The 16,522-nt window shown below is 32.9% G+C and overlaps 1 protein-coding gene and 1 non-coding gene across 2 annotated transcripts; one reads left to right on the forward strand and one right to left on the reverse strand.

Moving 5' to 3' along the window:
• Window positions 1–382: 382 nt before the first annotated feature.
• On the reverse strand, window positions 383–456 carry TRNAI-UAU (transfer RNA isoleucine (anticodon UAU)). Its single transcript has one exon. It is a non-coding gene; the product is annotated as a tRNA-Ile (tRNA).
• A 15,027-nt stretch (window positions 457–15,483) lies between these two features.
• On the forward strand, window positions 15,484–16,023 carry LOC107894346 (uncharacterized). Its single transcript, XM_016819628.1, has 2 exons — window positions 15,484–15,708; window positions 15,817–16,023. The coding sequence occupies exons 1-2, from the start codon at window positions 15,484–15,486 to the stop codon at window positions 16,021–16,023; spliced, it is 432 nt and encodes a 143-aa protein (XP_016675117.1).
• The last annotated feature ends 499 nt before the right edge of the window (window positions 16,024–16,522 follow it).

Here is a 16,522-nt window from a genome sequence, read left to right on the forward strand (position 1 = left end):
TAGTAATATGGTAGCAAAATAGGGAGAAAACAACAAAAAAATAACATTAAAAAAATAGCAAATTTTTTTGTCATTTATTGAATTTAGGCCGGGCCAGGCTCGGGCCAAAAATACCTTATCCGAGGCCCCGCCCATTTTTTAAACGGGCCTTATTTTTTTTTCCAAACTCATTTTTCAAGCCTATATTTTTGCTCAAACCCTCTCACATTTCGGTTAGCCCTCGGGCCGGGTAGCCCTGCCCATGAGTAGTTCTAATTAACATGACCTTACCAGATAATGAAAATATATTTTTAACTGCTAAACGTAGTTTACAATAGCTGATCCGCTAGCCTGATTTATGGGCTGATACATAAAAGCCTCAGAATATAAAAAAAAAATAGCTTGGTCCCGGCGGGGCTCGAACCCGCGACCTTCGGCTCATAAGACCAACGCTCTAACCAACTGAGCTACGGGACCAACAACAAAGGTTGTAGTTTTACTTTATTTATTGTTTTTTCTAGATGATGGAAAATTTTTAATTTTCTTTTTTAATTTTAAATTTTAAAGTTGGATTTAGAGTCAATTTGCACTCTAGAGTATGTTTAAAAAAATTAAGTATATACAAATGAGACATTTGTCATATTTTTAATCATGCTGGTGAAGTTATATACAGCATGCATTTAACACATTAAAAAATAATAATAATAAAGAGAGAAACCTTCATTACCACATGTAATATATTAAAAACTAGATCAATAGTTGTATTGGTTATAACACCGATTTTTAATTTAATTGTGAGTGTAGCAACATTTAAATAAACAATAAAAACATAATATTAAGAAAAAAATTAAAAAAAAAAAGCATAAATCGATTCAATTGTCGGTGTTTTGTTCTAGTTTTTTACTTTTATCTACTTTAAGCAATTTACTTAGAAACTGATTCAATCTTATTGCTCTAACTAATATACTGACTAATTCCCAGTTTAATTCCAACAACACTAATCACATGATAAACTAAGGCAACCAAAACAAAACAACTCCCCAATTAGCAAAGTAATTTAAGAGACACTTTACAAATTTGAATTAAAACTTTTAATAACTTTATTATTATTTAAATCCTTAATTGATTCATCACTACAAGTCATCCGGACACCGACTCGAATGAAAAATTTATTAAACTATTTTTACAGATTTAAAATAATGTTTTTTGTTTCTTTTAATCTAAATTTATATATGTTAGGCCTAAACAAGTGATTTTAGAACTAAATTGAATCAGATTTATAAAATTATACAAATTATGGAATGAACTAAATAAAAGCATCATGAGTCAAATATACGATAATGTGAAAATTTTCGTAAAAAGTTAAAAATATGTATAAGAACATGACACAAACATCTAAATTTTTTAAAATTACAAGAAAAAATAACAAATGTGTAAAAATACAAATATGAAATTAATATTAAAAGCTTATTTAAAAATAACTTGCCACATGGGAAAGAGAGTGCAATTCCCTAAAATTTGGGATGTAGTTACATGATATCACTTTAAATATGGTTAAAATGCTCGGGAGGTCCTTGTATTATAAAGAGTTTATTAAATTATTCCATCTATTATTAAATGGATCATTTTAGTCCCTACACTATAAAAAAGAATTAATTAAGTCCAAATTGTAATTAAGTTAACATTTTATGTATAAAAAGTATCTTGAATTTTTTTTAAAATTGTAGTTCAATTCCAAACAAAAAAACAAAAGTTTATTTACAAAACCATAAAAATTTAAAAATTAATAACTCTTTTAAATAGTAGATGATACTTTTTAAAAACAATAAATGATAACCCTATTCCAATTGACCTTATTTGATTCTTTTTAATAATAAATAGACTAAATTAATTTATTTAATAATAGAATGACTAATTTAATACACTCCTCATAATAAACAAATCTCCTCGATAATTTCACCCTTTCAATATAGTAGTATATATATTTAGCAATTAATATCATGACATGGATAGAAGCTATGTTATTAGTTATCTTACTTACGATGTGTTCTTTATTGTGGAAAAGCACTTTATTGCAATAGCAACCAACAACAAGAAACACAAAAACTATGATTTAGGTATATTTTGACTTTTTGAGAGTAAAAATTAATAAAATAATTTTATTTGTATTAACTATTTAAAAGGTATATAAAAAATTAAATTAATATATTATTTATATATCATTAAATTAAATTATTTAAATATTTATGTATCATTATATGGAATTATTTAAATATAATTTATCATTATATCAAATTATTTAAATTTTATTTTATTATTATATTTAATTTTTTTAAAATATTTTATATATCATAAAAATTTATAAATAATTTATATTAATTACTTAAAAGGTATTCAAAATTTATATTTCATGTATCATTATATTAAATTATTTAGTCATATAACTTAATTAATTTTTTTACTTTCTACTATCACGTCTAAAAATAACATTTTAATTTTCAACAGCAATTTTTTTACAATAATAAAGAACACTAAAAACTAACAAACATATCTTTTCACAATGCTTTTCTACCACACTTTTGGAAAGCATTTTTTTTCTAAAAACACTTTTCAACCGTATCAACAATGTAGAACTAGATATGCTCATGGTCGGGTCGGGCTAGGTTTGGGTCATACCCAACCAAAAATTTAGGCATGTTTACTAGGTCCGACCCAAAAAATGAGCCTAAAATTTTGCCCAAGCCCGACCCAGATAAAAATGCTAAAACTCGAGCCCGGCCAGTTCATATTAATTTTTTATATAATTTTTAAATATATATAATACATCAAAAATATTAAAAACATTAAAATAAATATTTTCCAACAAATTGAAAATAAATTTTAAAAAATATGTATATTTAAATAACACTAAGATAGATGCAACTTAACAAGCAAATGCCTCTAAAATAATAACAAAATTAACAATAAAACAAGTGTTATAAAATATCCGAACAATAACAACATAATAGTGAAATGGTAGCAAAATAGGGAGAAAACAATAAGAAAATAACATTAAAACAACAAAAAAAACCAAATTTTTTGTCCTTTTGTAAATTCGAGTCGGACTCAGGTAAAAATACCTTACCTAAGGCCCGACCCGTTTTTCAAACAAGCCTTGTTTTTTTTTTTGCCCAAGCTAATTTTTCAGACTTATATTTTTGTCCAAAGTCTCCCACTTTTCGAACAGGCATCCAGCTCGACTCATGAACAATTCTATAGAGAACTAACCCTTACTCGACTTTTTATTATTTTTGAAGCATACATTATATATGAAATTATTAGTCAATAATTATCCAACGTTGAAAAAAATAAAAACAATAGCTACATTAAACTACCACTCGAAATCTAAGTAACATATATAACTCGTTAAATTTATTCTAAATCTTTGTATTCTTTGTTGATTTGGAATTTAATTAGATATGCTCATGGTCGGACTATTTTTCTAGGCCTAAAGGCTCATTCGAAAAAAAAGGATTTGGACAAAATACAATGTCTGAAAAATAGGCTTGGGTAAAATTAAAAGTCTATTTTTTATATGGGTCAAGCCTTGGGCAAAGTTTTCTTAATCTGAACCCGACTTGGCCAGAATATATTGTATTATAAAAAGATTATATTAATTATACATGTTAAGTAATTATATATATTTATATTTATATTAAATCACTAACTCAATAACAATTAAACTCATTACCCAAAACTTAAAAAACAAACTTACCTAACTAAATAATCTAACCCAAAATATAAAATTTTAAAAATTATATTTAATATAATAAAATATTTATTATATGTATCTGTGTTTTTTAATATAAATACTTTTAAATATATTTTTAATGTGTTAAAGTAGTTTTTTAGTGCATTTGGTGTGTTATATTTTTTAAAAAATATTTTTAAATTAAAGCTAATCTAAAAAATCAAATATGAGCGGATTTGGTCAGGCTTAATTTACCTTTCTTAAATTAAGTTGGGCTTGGGCAAAAAAGTAAGCTCATTTTTCCGGCCTACTAGAACTTGGAAAATTGGTCTAGATGCTTTGTATGGACCCAATCTAGCCCTGCCCATGAGTACCTCTAAATTTAAGCTCCCTACTTCAATTTCTAAGAATTTAGTTCCTTTACTTTTTAGATTTTAAAATTTAGTTCTAATTTTAACTCTGTTAAAATTTGTCTATTAAATTCGTTGGTGCGATATTTTGAAATTAAAAAATACTCACTTTGTAGTCATGTAATAATAATAATAATAAGGTCATTGTAATGCACCTGAATTTAGCAAAAATAAAATAAAATAAACTATGTTAACAATTAGACTTGTATTTTTAAATCTTAAAAATAAAGAGACTAAATTTTTTGAAATAAAAAAGGGACTAAATCCCAAATGTACAAAAAGACATAGGTATTTAGAACATATTTTAACCTATATAAATTTATAACTTGCCCCTAGCATATATATAAGATTTTGTAGAATATATAAAGAGAGCTAATCCTATGGCACTAAATGCAACAAGCGACCAATAAAAGTAATCAATATGAGCCCTATTCAGATTATTTGCAAACCAACTATCTCGACCACTCCCACTAGTCACTTTCTCAATAGTAGAGATGAGAAAGCTACTTAAGAAGTTTCCAACACCAAAGAAGCTAAGGTAGAGTGCAAGACAGATGCTTCGTACCTCACCATAAAAAAATTCTTAAAAACCACCATTATCACAAACACTCAACTAGGAAAACACCGATCTCAAATCAACCAACAACTTCCAACTCAAGGTATCCGCAGTAATATTTGTCAAGATCATTTTTACCAAATAGTAATCATAATCATTCATCTCAAACTAGTGATTGTGGTCATGCTCTTTTTCATAATCTATATAATGCCAGTAAGAGGATATCATTTATTCTTTAATCAAGTTATGAATTCCACTATTATAAAAGAGATCATGCAATACATAAATCATGTACTTAATATACCAACTTTTGACTCTCATACCAAAGGAACACATGTTTTCAATATGTTAAACTACATGAGTTAGATCGTAACGCCCCAAATTTCGTATGTGTTATTTGTTAAATTTCATCATAAGTAAGTGTCTACCTTAGTGGTTAAGTGATTTTTGTGTGTGTTTGAGGTCTTAGGTTCAAGTCTTTTGGAAATTTTTCTATTTTTGTTCCTAGCCTTATCCTTAATTGTTTGGCTTATATTATATTTTTAGTCAACTCATGTCAAAATAAGCTTGTTGGTTCAAGTGGTAAGGTGTTAGCTTGCTCAAGGTCTTGTGTTCAAATCCCCGAGTGGGCGAATGACAATAATTTTTGCTTCTGTGTGTATGTGCCATTTGTGTAGTAGAGGTTTGGTGGAGTTGAAATTTTGTGGTAGGTGGATGAGGATTAGTGGGTCAAATTTTGTAGGATTTGGTTGGTAGTGAGGGTAGTGGGGAGTTGAGAGTATTATCTTGAATTTAATTTTATTTTCAATTTGTTTCCAAAATTTCCTCTTTTCCCCATGTTTTTGTTCGTCTGCAAATTTTCTTATGATGTTATTTTTTAGGTCCCTTCCCCTTTTTGTTTTCTTCAATTCTGACATCTTTTTGCTCGATTGAATCGCTGTGGCTTGGATTCTTTTGGTTCTTCTTACGGTTTGGTAAGTAGGGTTTATGTGTGTTTGCTTAGTTTAGGGATTTTGAGAGTGACAAAGTTGTGGTAATGGTTTTTGTAACAGGAAATTAGCGGTTGTAAATCTATTTGTTTAGGTGGAAATTGTGAGTTTAACACTCCTCTGACAAATTAATTCTCGTAGGGAAGTGTTGTTTGTTCAAGGGTAAGTGATTCTATCAATTTGGGATAATTTTGGTTGTTGAAGTTTTGAATATTTGGGAAGTCGATGGTTTCATAAATTGGAGTGTTCATGAGGAATAATTTGTTAAGTTTATGATGTTTTTAGGTACTGGTTGTCTCATGGGGGCGTTCATATCGAAGCTAGACCAGGTGTAACGAGAAACCCGAAAAATAGTGAACGGTGGAGACCGAAATTGGAAACTCTCAACACCACACGACTGTGTGCTAGGCCATGTCCGTGTGGACCACACAGGCATGTGTGACCCATGTGCCAAGCCGTGTGGGTCAGACCTATGTGGGCCACACAGGCGTGTGGGCCCAAAATTTAGAATTTTTCCCTATGGTCGTACATGTTGTCCCAATCGACTATGGGCCTTCCATAGAGTCGATATGTGGTTATATAAGCTACAAAACATAAATTCAGTTAATCTATTAGTATGAAACTTGACATAAATAACGTTTGATATGTATGATCTATTATGTATAAAGCATGTTCTACATCTATTATACGAGTATGTATGATATGTAAATTCAGGCATCTGTTATTTCTATTTATATCTGATATCAGGGCGGGACATAAATTATAAGTACGAAGTGTTTTGTGAGAGGCGATATCTCGCACATTCTACTTGCAGCACTGCTGCGATTATTCTGAAAAGTGTTATACCGACACTAAATAGTGTGTAGGGTTAGATTGGTTTTAAGACCCAATATGGTATGTAGAGATGGTCAAAGATGGTATATAGTGGATAGGGGTAGGATTCTAATTTGCATATGATTCTGATTCTATATGAGATATACATATGTATCTGTTTTGCCATGTTGCAAATCTGGAAATAAATCTGTAATTTTGTTTTTCTTAAGCTACACACTGAGTTTCAAAAACTTACTCTCTGTTTTTCTGACACTTTCAGGTAACCTTCAGATTTAGATGGGTCGGTGCAATGGGATCTTGGTTATGTCCATATTTTTGTAAACTTATTTTACTTAAATTTGACTTATTTAAAATTTTGGTTTAGGAGTTTTGTAAATTTTGGACTCTTTCTGAACATTTGGGATAACTTTTTAGTTTGAATTTTTGGTATGACACTAGATTAAATGACCATTTTTCTATAATCAACAGTTTTTGAGAAAACAAACTCGGCTTTTCATAATATAACAATTTAAGGTTTTTCCGTTGCAACATATTCGATTTTATTAGAAAATATAAATGAACAACAATTTTAATTAAATAAGTGTGACTAATATGTTTTCAAATAAAACATGTTTTTTGAAGTAACAAAGGTTTACGCTATTTTTAATAAACAAAAACCAGATTTCAATTCATTTTATGTAATCACTCTAGATTCGGCCATAACGTCCAGGCTGGGTTTGGAGTGTTACATTTAGTGGTATCAAAGCTAGGTTGCAAAACTTGGGCTGTGAAATTTTAGGTTCAAAATTGTATTTGTAAAAACTATTTTCAGAGTAAAGTTTATTTTTAAATCTGAAAAGTAAGTTGTGAAATACTGAGTCTCCAAAGTTGATCCTGTAAGTACTTCTGACTTAGAAAAACTTTAGCTTAGAACTATACAATGATAGTTAGATACTGAAATATTTTCGAAACTCTCTCTGATAACTTTTGAGTATAAAATATCTGATAGTAAATACTGGAACTGATTCATAAAATTCGTAATATAAATATTTATTAAGATGAGCACTTATGGATCACGTGGACGCGGTACCCATGGGCGTGACGGGTGTCGTAGAGGGACTCGAGCTGAGTCTCCTCGATAGGTAGTATGCCCAATATGGATACAAGTGAGACAGTTCACTGCCCCACGGTAGTTTTCCCAACCACTTACACACCTCCTATATTTAGTAAAACAAAGGGCCAGCTACACCTATTGCTGAGACCGGGTCTCAAAGTCACTCGACTGAGGACGACACATTGTCCCAAGCTTTTCTTAGAGTGTTGGAGAAGGTCGCTAGACCCCATTCCAGTTCTGGGAGCCGTGAATTGGTAACTGAACGACTCTAGTCTAACTACATGGAGTTATTTAGAGGCATCACTGAAGTTGCCTCGATTGTGGCCGAATATTGGTTGGAGGCCACCAAGAGGATTATGAATTATATTGATTGTATCCTTGAGTAGAAATTGAATGGTGCAGTATCTTTGCTTCCCAATGAGGTATATTAGTTGTGGTTAACAATTGAGGAGGGTACTCAGCTGAATCAAATTACTTAGGATCAGTTTAAGAGCACTTTCAAGAGTAAATATGTGGGGGCGAGTTATATGGATACTCATCGATACGAGTTTATGAACCTTACCTAGTGGGATAGAACTATGGTTAAGTATGAGGCCGAATTTCTGAGATTGAGTCATTATGATTGTGGGATGGTATCGACTGAGTGTCTGCTTTGTTAAAGGTTTAAAGGATAATCTAAGGGTTTGATAGCTTCACAAAAGGAGTGAGAATTTGTCTTATTTGTGGACAAGGTAAAGATCACTGAAGAGGTTAAGCGTGTTAAGCGCCAAAATAGGGAGCGTGAGAAGGGTAAGAATAAGAAGGATTTGGAGCCCTCTAGTTCTACTCAAAAGCCTAAAAAATAGGCCAAATCTGATGGGCCGTCGAGAGTTGGGGTTCCAGTTGCTCCTACTGTGGCTCAGCTATGTAGAGATCATGGTAGACGCCATTTGGGCCAATGTTGGATGAGGTTGGGAACGTGTTTACAATGTGGGTCGATGGAGCACCACATCAGGGATTTCCCACAATATTCTGATCAGATGCAAGCTCTAGGTCCAAGATTTGTTCAACCTCAGCGGGCAGTTTAGCAACCGCATAAAGGTCGTGGTCCGACCAAATGTGGTATAGGTAGAGGGCAGAGAACACTGGGTAGAGGTGCTAATCAGACTGAGGTGAGACAATCTGCATTGGTTTATGCTGCTAGACGTCGTAAAGATAGAGACACAACTAATTTTTATTACCGGTACATTTTGTATTAATACTTCCCCTTATTTTGCACTATTAGATGTAGGGTCAACACATTCCTATATAGCTAGTTTTGTTTTCATGAACTTGGGGATTTCTGTTGAGAGCACTTTTAGTAAGGTTCATGTACTTAGTCCGTTGGGTCAATCTGTTCAGGTTAGTAGACTGTATAAGAATGTACCATTGGAGATATAAGGGGTTGTGTTTTCGACTAATCTGATTGAGCTACCATTTGGAGAATTTGACCTGATTTTAGGGATCGATTGGCTCATGGAGCATCGGGTTAGTTTGGATAGTGCTACTAATAGGGTACTTCTAATTTCTGATAATAATATGGAAGTGGTTATGATTGGCGAGCATCGGGATTACTTATCCAATGTGATATTCGCTCTTATGGCTGAAAATTTGGTTCGAAAATGGTGTAAAGCGTATCTGGCTTTTGTGAGTGATTCAACTTCTATGGGTTCATCTGTTGGGATCATTCAAATGGTTAAAGAATTTCCAGATGTTTTTCCTGAAGAGTTACTGTGTTTGCCTCCGGATCAGAAAGTTGAGTTTAGAATTGAGCTTCTACCAGGTACAGCTTTAGTTTCCATCGCTCATTGCCATATGGCACTGAAGGAGCTTGTGGAGTTAAAGGCCCAGCTTTAGGAACTCTTTAATCATGGGTTCATCCATCCTAGTATGTCTCCGTAGGGGACACCAGTGTTATTTGTAAAGAATAAGGATGGTACTATGAGAATGTGTATCGATTACCGTCAGTTGAATAAGTTAACGGTAAAAAATATGTACCTACTTTCGAAGATTAATGACTTGTTTGATTAGTTTCATAGGGCTTCTATGTTTTCTAAGATAGATCCCTGTTCTAGGTACCATCAGCTTCAAGTTAAGGAGTTTATGTCTATAAGGCTGCTTTTAAGACTTATTATTGGCACTACGAGTTCCTAGTCATGCCCTTTGATTTGATGAATGCTCTAGTAGTATTCATGGATCTTATGAATTGTGTTTTTCAATCGTATTTAGATCAATTTGTTGTAGTTTTCATCGATGACATTTTGGTATACTCTAAGACCGAAGATGATCATGATGGGCATCGTAGAGTAGTTCTTCAGATACTCCAAGAGAAACAGCTCTACGCTAAGTTGAGAAAATATGAATTCTAGTTAAGGGAGGTGACTTTTCTAGGGCATATGGTTTCTACAGAGGAGATCTGAGTTGATCCTAAGAAAATTGAGGATGTGCTTAAGTGGAAACAGCCTAGGAATGTTTTAGAGATCCACAGTTTTCTTGGGCTTGCGGGTTATTATCAGAGATTTGTTGAGGGGTTCTTGTTAATTGCAGCTCCTCTAACTAAGTTTTTGCGTAAGAAAGCCACATTTTTCTGGACTAATGAGCAGCAATTGAGTTTTGAGAAACTCAAATATGTTTTGACTTAGGCTCCTATTCTAATACAGCCTGAATCCGGTAAGGAGTTCATGGTATACAGTTATACGTAACATGTCGGTTTGTGTTGTATTTTGATGCAAGATGGTAAGGTTGTGGCTTATGCGTACCGACAACTTAAGTCACATGAGGGTAACTATCCTAAGCACGACCTTGAGTTAGTTGCAGTTGTTTTCTCCTTAAATATTTAGAGGCACTATTTGTATGGTGAGAGGTGTATTATTTACACCAATCACAAGAGCCTCAAGTATCCCCTTACCCTAAAGGAGTTAAACCTTATGCGGTGTAAATGGATTGAATTGCTTAAGGATTACGACTGCACGATTGAATATCATCCCGGTAAGGCCAATGCAGTGGCTGATGCTCTTAGTCGTAGGGTAACGCCTGATTTGAGGGTGATGTTTGCTCCCCTAATTTTGTTTGATGATAGGAGTCTGTTAGCCGAGTTGCAAGTTAAGCAGACTTGGATTAATCAGATACGAGATAAATAGTTAGGAGATGATTATCTGGTTCTGCGATTCTGCCAAATAAATTATGGTAGTACATCTGATTTTGGGTTGAATAGTGATGGGGTTTTGTGTTTCCTCGGACGAATTTGTGTACCTAATGATTCTGATTTAAGGCAGTCTATTCTAAAGGAACAGTATAGTAGCCCTTATGTTATGCATCTCGGTGGAAATAAGATGTATCAAGATCTCCGTAAACTGTACTGGTGGCCTGGTTTGAAACAAGAGGTAATATATTTTTTCTTGATGTCTAACATGCCAATAAGTTAAGGCTGAGCACCAGTTGCTTTTGGGTTTACTTCAACCAGTAAAGATTCCCTTATGGAAGTGGAAACGTGTGACTATAGACTTCGTTAATGGATTGCCCTTAACACATACTAAGAAGGATTCTGTGTGGGTCGTCGTGGATCGGTTGACCAAGTCTACCCACTTCATTCCTATTTGGACAGAGTACTTGTAACAGCCAATTTTTCAATGGTGTCGGAAATTGTAGTTTTTGAGCCACAATATCTGACGAGAAACTTCGTAAATATTATTATTTAAAATTTACGAGTCAAATATAATTTTTAAAAGGTCTTTGATTTGATAAATTATGATTTATAAGCGATTTATTAAGTTCAAGTGGCATGACCTTAAGGTCAAGTGGTTTTAGAAAATGAGGTACTGGGACCTCGTTTTTCTATAAATCAAGTCGTAAATATTTTTATAAATATTTATGGAGTGTCATTAAGGTGGTATTAAAGTTTCGTTGAAAAATTTTAACGTTCCGATGGTTAATTAATTAAAAAGGACTAAATCGTAAAATAAGTAAAATTTGATCAGTATTTGATATGAGTGATTAAATGGTTAATTGAATAAAGAAAAAGGGACTTAAATGGTAATTAGACCATTCAAAAGGTTAGTGGAAAAATATGGACGTGACTTTGGTGTTTTATTTATTTATCAACCAAGGGTAAAATGATAATTTGATAATTAATTAAATTAAATAAAACATAAGTAAAAGATATGGTTGTCATCTTACTTCTATTTTTTTCAACCGAAAGCCATGGTTATGGAAGCTAGGTTCGGCCATTCTTCATTTTTGATTATGTAAGTCCCTAAGCTATCTATTTCTAATAATTTTTATGTTTTTAAGATCATTGAACCTAGGTCCAGCTAGCCCGTATCTTCGATTTTGAAACTATTAAAGATTTTGAATGATGCCATTGATGAACCTTATGATTTTAGATGTTAAATGATGAATTTTAAATATTAGTTGTTATTTAGAAGTATTTTATTAAGTGATTTTTGATGAATTTTTCAATTAGGGACTAAATTGTTAAAATAGTAAAAATATAAGGATTAAATGTGAAATTGTTGCATGAATGGGCTGTCTTGTATACCATGAACATTCGGCTAAGCTCAATTTTGGGTAAAAATGGTTAATTTGAATATTTGGGCTTAGAGACTAAATTGAATAAAAGTAAAACTTTAAAAGTAATTTTTTTAAAAATATAAAAAATGACCAAATTGCATAAAATGAATTTTTTTTATTTTCTAAATTAATATATTGAATAAATTTATTAATTTAGATCAAGATCGGGTGAAAAATCAAGGAAAATAGAAAATTACCAAAATTCCCCTGAACTTTGCTATTTCTGCAATTTAGCTATGTAAGTTTGTATAAAATGCATTCTGTATAATTTTGACTAAATTGAATGTTAATATGTGATTATATTGTGATTAAATCTCTCTCTCTCTCTCTCTCTCTCTCTATATATATATATATATGTTAGTATGAAATTTACCGTGTTATGAAACGACGTAAATCCAACGACATACGACGATTACCGAGCCCCGTTTCTGTTTGAACCTTAAGAATTCATAGGATATAAATGATATATTATTAGGGTTTACATGATTCGGGTGCTGGTCCTGAACGTCCTACCGATGGCTAAGGTTCGACATGTGTTGCAAATACTCCACAGCTTGTGTAAGCAACATCGTGTAGCTACGTTCCGGCCCACAATTCGTGTGAGCAAGCCCATTTTCACAGCTCGTATGAGCATACATGTATAGGAATTAATGAATTACAATTATATGATTTAGCATACTATGTGTGTGCTATCCCGGGTATCAAATGATATTCTAAATGGTTCAACGTGCATTATTCAGATAAGAAATAGTAAAAAAACAATATGTTTTATGACATGTACATAAATGAACATCCTTGATATGATGATACATGAAAATTATATAGGCTGAGATGAGTTATAAATTCATGACATACATGTTGTGGCTAAATGGCTATTTATGTTAATGTGCCTACGATTTATTTCTTGTATGCTAACATGTTTGGTGTAAATGCTTAGGCTTTGGTCAAGTTGTGGTTGGATTATGCCACGTTAAACTTATAAGTTATGCATTGAAATGGTAAATGCCTAAATGGAAATATGCTTATGATCATGAAAGAGTGGTAAGGTTTAAATTATGTAATTTCTATTGAAATGGTTTATCATGTGGTTAATTCCAGAAGAGCTAGGTTTAAATGCACTAGCTTGTGGCTATGGTTGAATGTATGCTTATGTCTTATGTGATATACATATGAATCGGGTGTGGAAAGGTAATGAATTAGTAAGTTCATACTTGAAGTGTAAAATGATAAAAAAGGGAATGATGAGTTGAATTGATGTTGTTATTTAAGTTAAAGAAAGTAACTGAAATGGAAAGTAATGAAATGCAAATAAAAGTAAGAAAATTTGGAAAGGGTTTAAAGCTTTATAAAATCCCATGATGCTAGGGATGATATGTATATATGATGCTGTGGATTTATTCACTTTGTGAGTTGTTGAATATGGTTTCATGAATCTTGCGGTATTGGTATAAGATTATTCTTGACATGTATAAATTTCATATATGAAATGGATTGATATGACTAAATTTTATACGAGCTTATAAATTTCATATATGAAATGGATTGATATGACTAAAGTTTATACGAGCTTACTAAGCATTCATTGCTTACGTAGTTGTTTGTCCCTTACTTTTCAGATTATCGAAAGCTCGTCGGAGATCTATCACGCTATCTAGTGATTATATAGGTAGATTTTAATGTCTTGGTTAAGGTTATAATGGCATGTATAGGTGAACTTATGGTTGATGATTAGTTGGATGTTAGTTGATTTGTTTGGTATGTATATATCATTTTGAGTGATGTAGCCTTGGTACATTTGGTGCCTTGTTGATATGTGTTAATTTGATAATGTGTTAAAGCATGTCTGAATAACCAAAGTGATATATGATGAAATAACCCCAACATGGTTAAGATATAGTATGCTTTTGAAAGGTTTTGAATTAGACATGCATGAATCTAATATGGTGTGGTGATTATGTAGCAATTATGTTATGTTTTGGCATGGAAACAAGTTAATTGATATTGGATAAATATGCACATGTATAGGTGTTTTTGGTTGATGTTTTAGCCATTATGTTTTGGCTTGTAAATTTGGTATTTTGAATGATTGAAATGGTTGATATGTGAATATATGTATGTGGCCTTTTGATGGATGACTTTATAGTCTTTATGATGCTTAGATTATGGAACTTGAACATTTTTATTTTGGTATTAAAAATATAGTTGATATTTATGGCTTATGATGCTAAATTAAATGGTAAATTAAGTACATATGAGTGTGGATTTGATATGTGTACAAAATGGTAAGTTTTGGCTAAGTTAAGCATTTAGTTATACATGTTTAATTGTTGTGATTGAGGTGCCTTTTGGGCATATTGGTTGTATGCTTATGTATCATATTTCAATAGTTTGTTTTGCATGGTATTAATGCAAATTGAAGGCTTGTTTATATGTGCAAAAGTGATTGTAGGTTTATGCATGAATGGGTGAGAAAACTAGCTTGGAAGTGGCCTATTTTTCGTCCACATGGGCAGAGACACGGGCGTGTGTCTCAGCCGTGTATGATACACGACCTGGTGAAACGATTTGGCACACAGGCATGTGAGGTCATTTCGAAGGGTACATGGCCTGGCACACGGGCATGTGGCTTGGCCGTGTGATCCAAGTCAGTGAATTACCTGAGCACGAACACAGGTTGGGATACGAACGTGTGTCCCTACTTCGAATGTCCACACGGCCTGGCTACACGGTCGTGTGATCCCTGCAGTTTTGAAAATTTTCATTATTTCTTGAAAAATTTTATAAGATTTTGATTTAGTCCCGACTTGTTTCTAATGTATTTTTAGGGCCTCGAGGGCTCGTACAAGGGACAACATGTATGTTATTGATTAATTTTGCTATGAGTGATGTAATGAATTGAATTTTAAAAAAAAATTGATACTTTTGAAATGTTAACTCTAGTAATGCTCTATAACCCTATTTCGTTAATGGATACAGGCTAGGGGTGTTATATTACTCTCTTTAGAAGTTGGCCAAGTTATATGTTTTGGGAGATTGTGAGACTTCATGTAGTTTTAGTCTTGATTATTTTTTATAGAGATCCTTGCTTCACTTCTCAATTTTGGAGAAAACTTCATGAGGCTTTGGGTTCGAGGTTGGAATTCAGTATTACGTTCCATCCTCAAACAGATGTTCAATATGAGAGGGTGATTTAGATACCGGATGATATGCTTTGGAGTTGTGTGATCGACTTTCGAGGTAGTGGGAAGGATTTTTTGTCATTAGCCGAGTTCGTCTACAATAATAGCTTCCAGTCCAGTATTCAAATGGCACCTTACAAGGCTCTTTATGGTCGTAAGTATCGTCCTCTATTGTGTTCGACTGAGTTAGGTGAGCGACGGATTTTGGGTCCTGAGTTGGTTTCTGATACCAAGGATAAAGTTAAACTGATTCGAGATCATCTTAAGGCAACTTCTGATAGAGAGAAGTCATGTGCAGATCTGAAAAGAAGGGGTATTGAATACTTTGTGGGTGATTATGTGTTTCTTAAAGTGTCTACATGAAAAAAAGTTATACGGTTTGAATGTAAGGGCAAGTTGAGCCCTAGGTTCATTGGGCCATATCGAATTCTAAAACATGTGGGACTTGTCGCTTATCAGTTGGAGCAACCTCCAGACCGTGTTCAGGAGATGTTTCACGTCTCTATATTGAGGTGGTATCGATTGGATCCATCCCATATTGTCTTTGTTGAAAAGATCAAGGTTAGACTGGACTTGACTTTTGAGGAGGAATCGGTGCGGGTTCTAGATCGAGATGTTAAGGTCCTGAGGAGAAAATCTATTCCATTAGTGAAGGTTCTGTGGTAGAATCATGGCACTAAAAAAGCCATGTGAGAACCTGAGGACTCTATTCGTCAACAGTATCTGCATCTGCTTGGGTCAAGTAAATTTCGAGGCCGAAATTTCTTTTAGGGGGTAGAGTTGTAACACCCTAAATTTTGTATATGTGATTTGTTAAATTTCGTCATAAGTAAGTGACTGCCTTAGTGGTTAAGTGATTTTTGTGTGTGTTTGAGGTATTGGGTTCAAGTCTTACTTTTGGAAATTTTGCTAATTTTGTTCCTAGCCTTATCCTTAATTGTTTGGCTTATATCATATTTTCAGTCAACTTATGTTGGAATGAGCCTATTGTTCAAGTGGTAAGGTGTTAGCTTGCCTTAATATCTTGTGTTTGAATCCCCGAGTAGGCGAATGGCGATAAATTTTGCTTCTGTGTGTGTTTGTCGTTTGTGTAGTAGAGGTTTGGTGGAATTGAAATTCTATGGTAGTTGGATGAGGATTAGTGGGTCAAATTTTGTGGGATTTG

This window comes from Gossypium hirsutum, chromosome A13 (assembly GCF_007990345.1).
Source record: "Gossypium hirsutum isolate 1008001.06 chromosome A13, Gossypium_hirsutum_v2.1, whole genome shotgun sequence".
Classification (NCBI taxonomy): domain Eukaryota; kingdom Viridiplantae; phylum Streptophyta; class Magnoliopsida; order Malvales; family Malvaceae; genus Gossypium; species Gossypium hirsutum.

Bases quoted from the DNA above. Each gene is read 5' to 3' on its own strand.
- LOC107894346 (XM_016819628.1), top strand. From the start codon at position 15,484: ATGGCACCTTACAAGGCTCTTTATGGTCGTAAGTATCGTCCTCTATTG. The intron at 15,709-15,816 runs GTGTCTACATGA...GTCGCTTATCAG, and splicing joins GTGATTATGTGTTTCTTAAA to TTGGAGCAACCTCCAGACCG.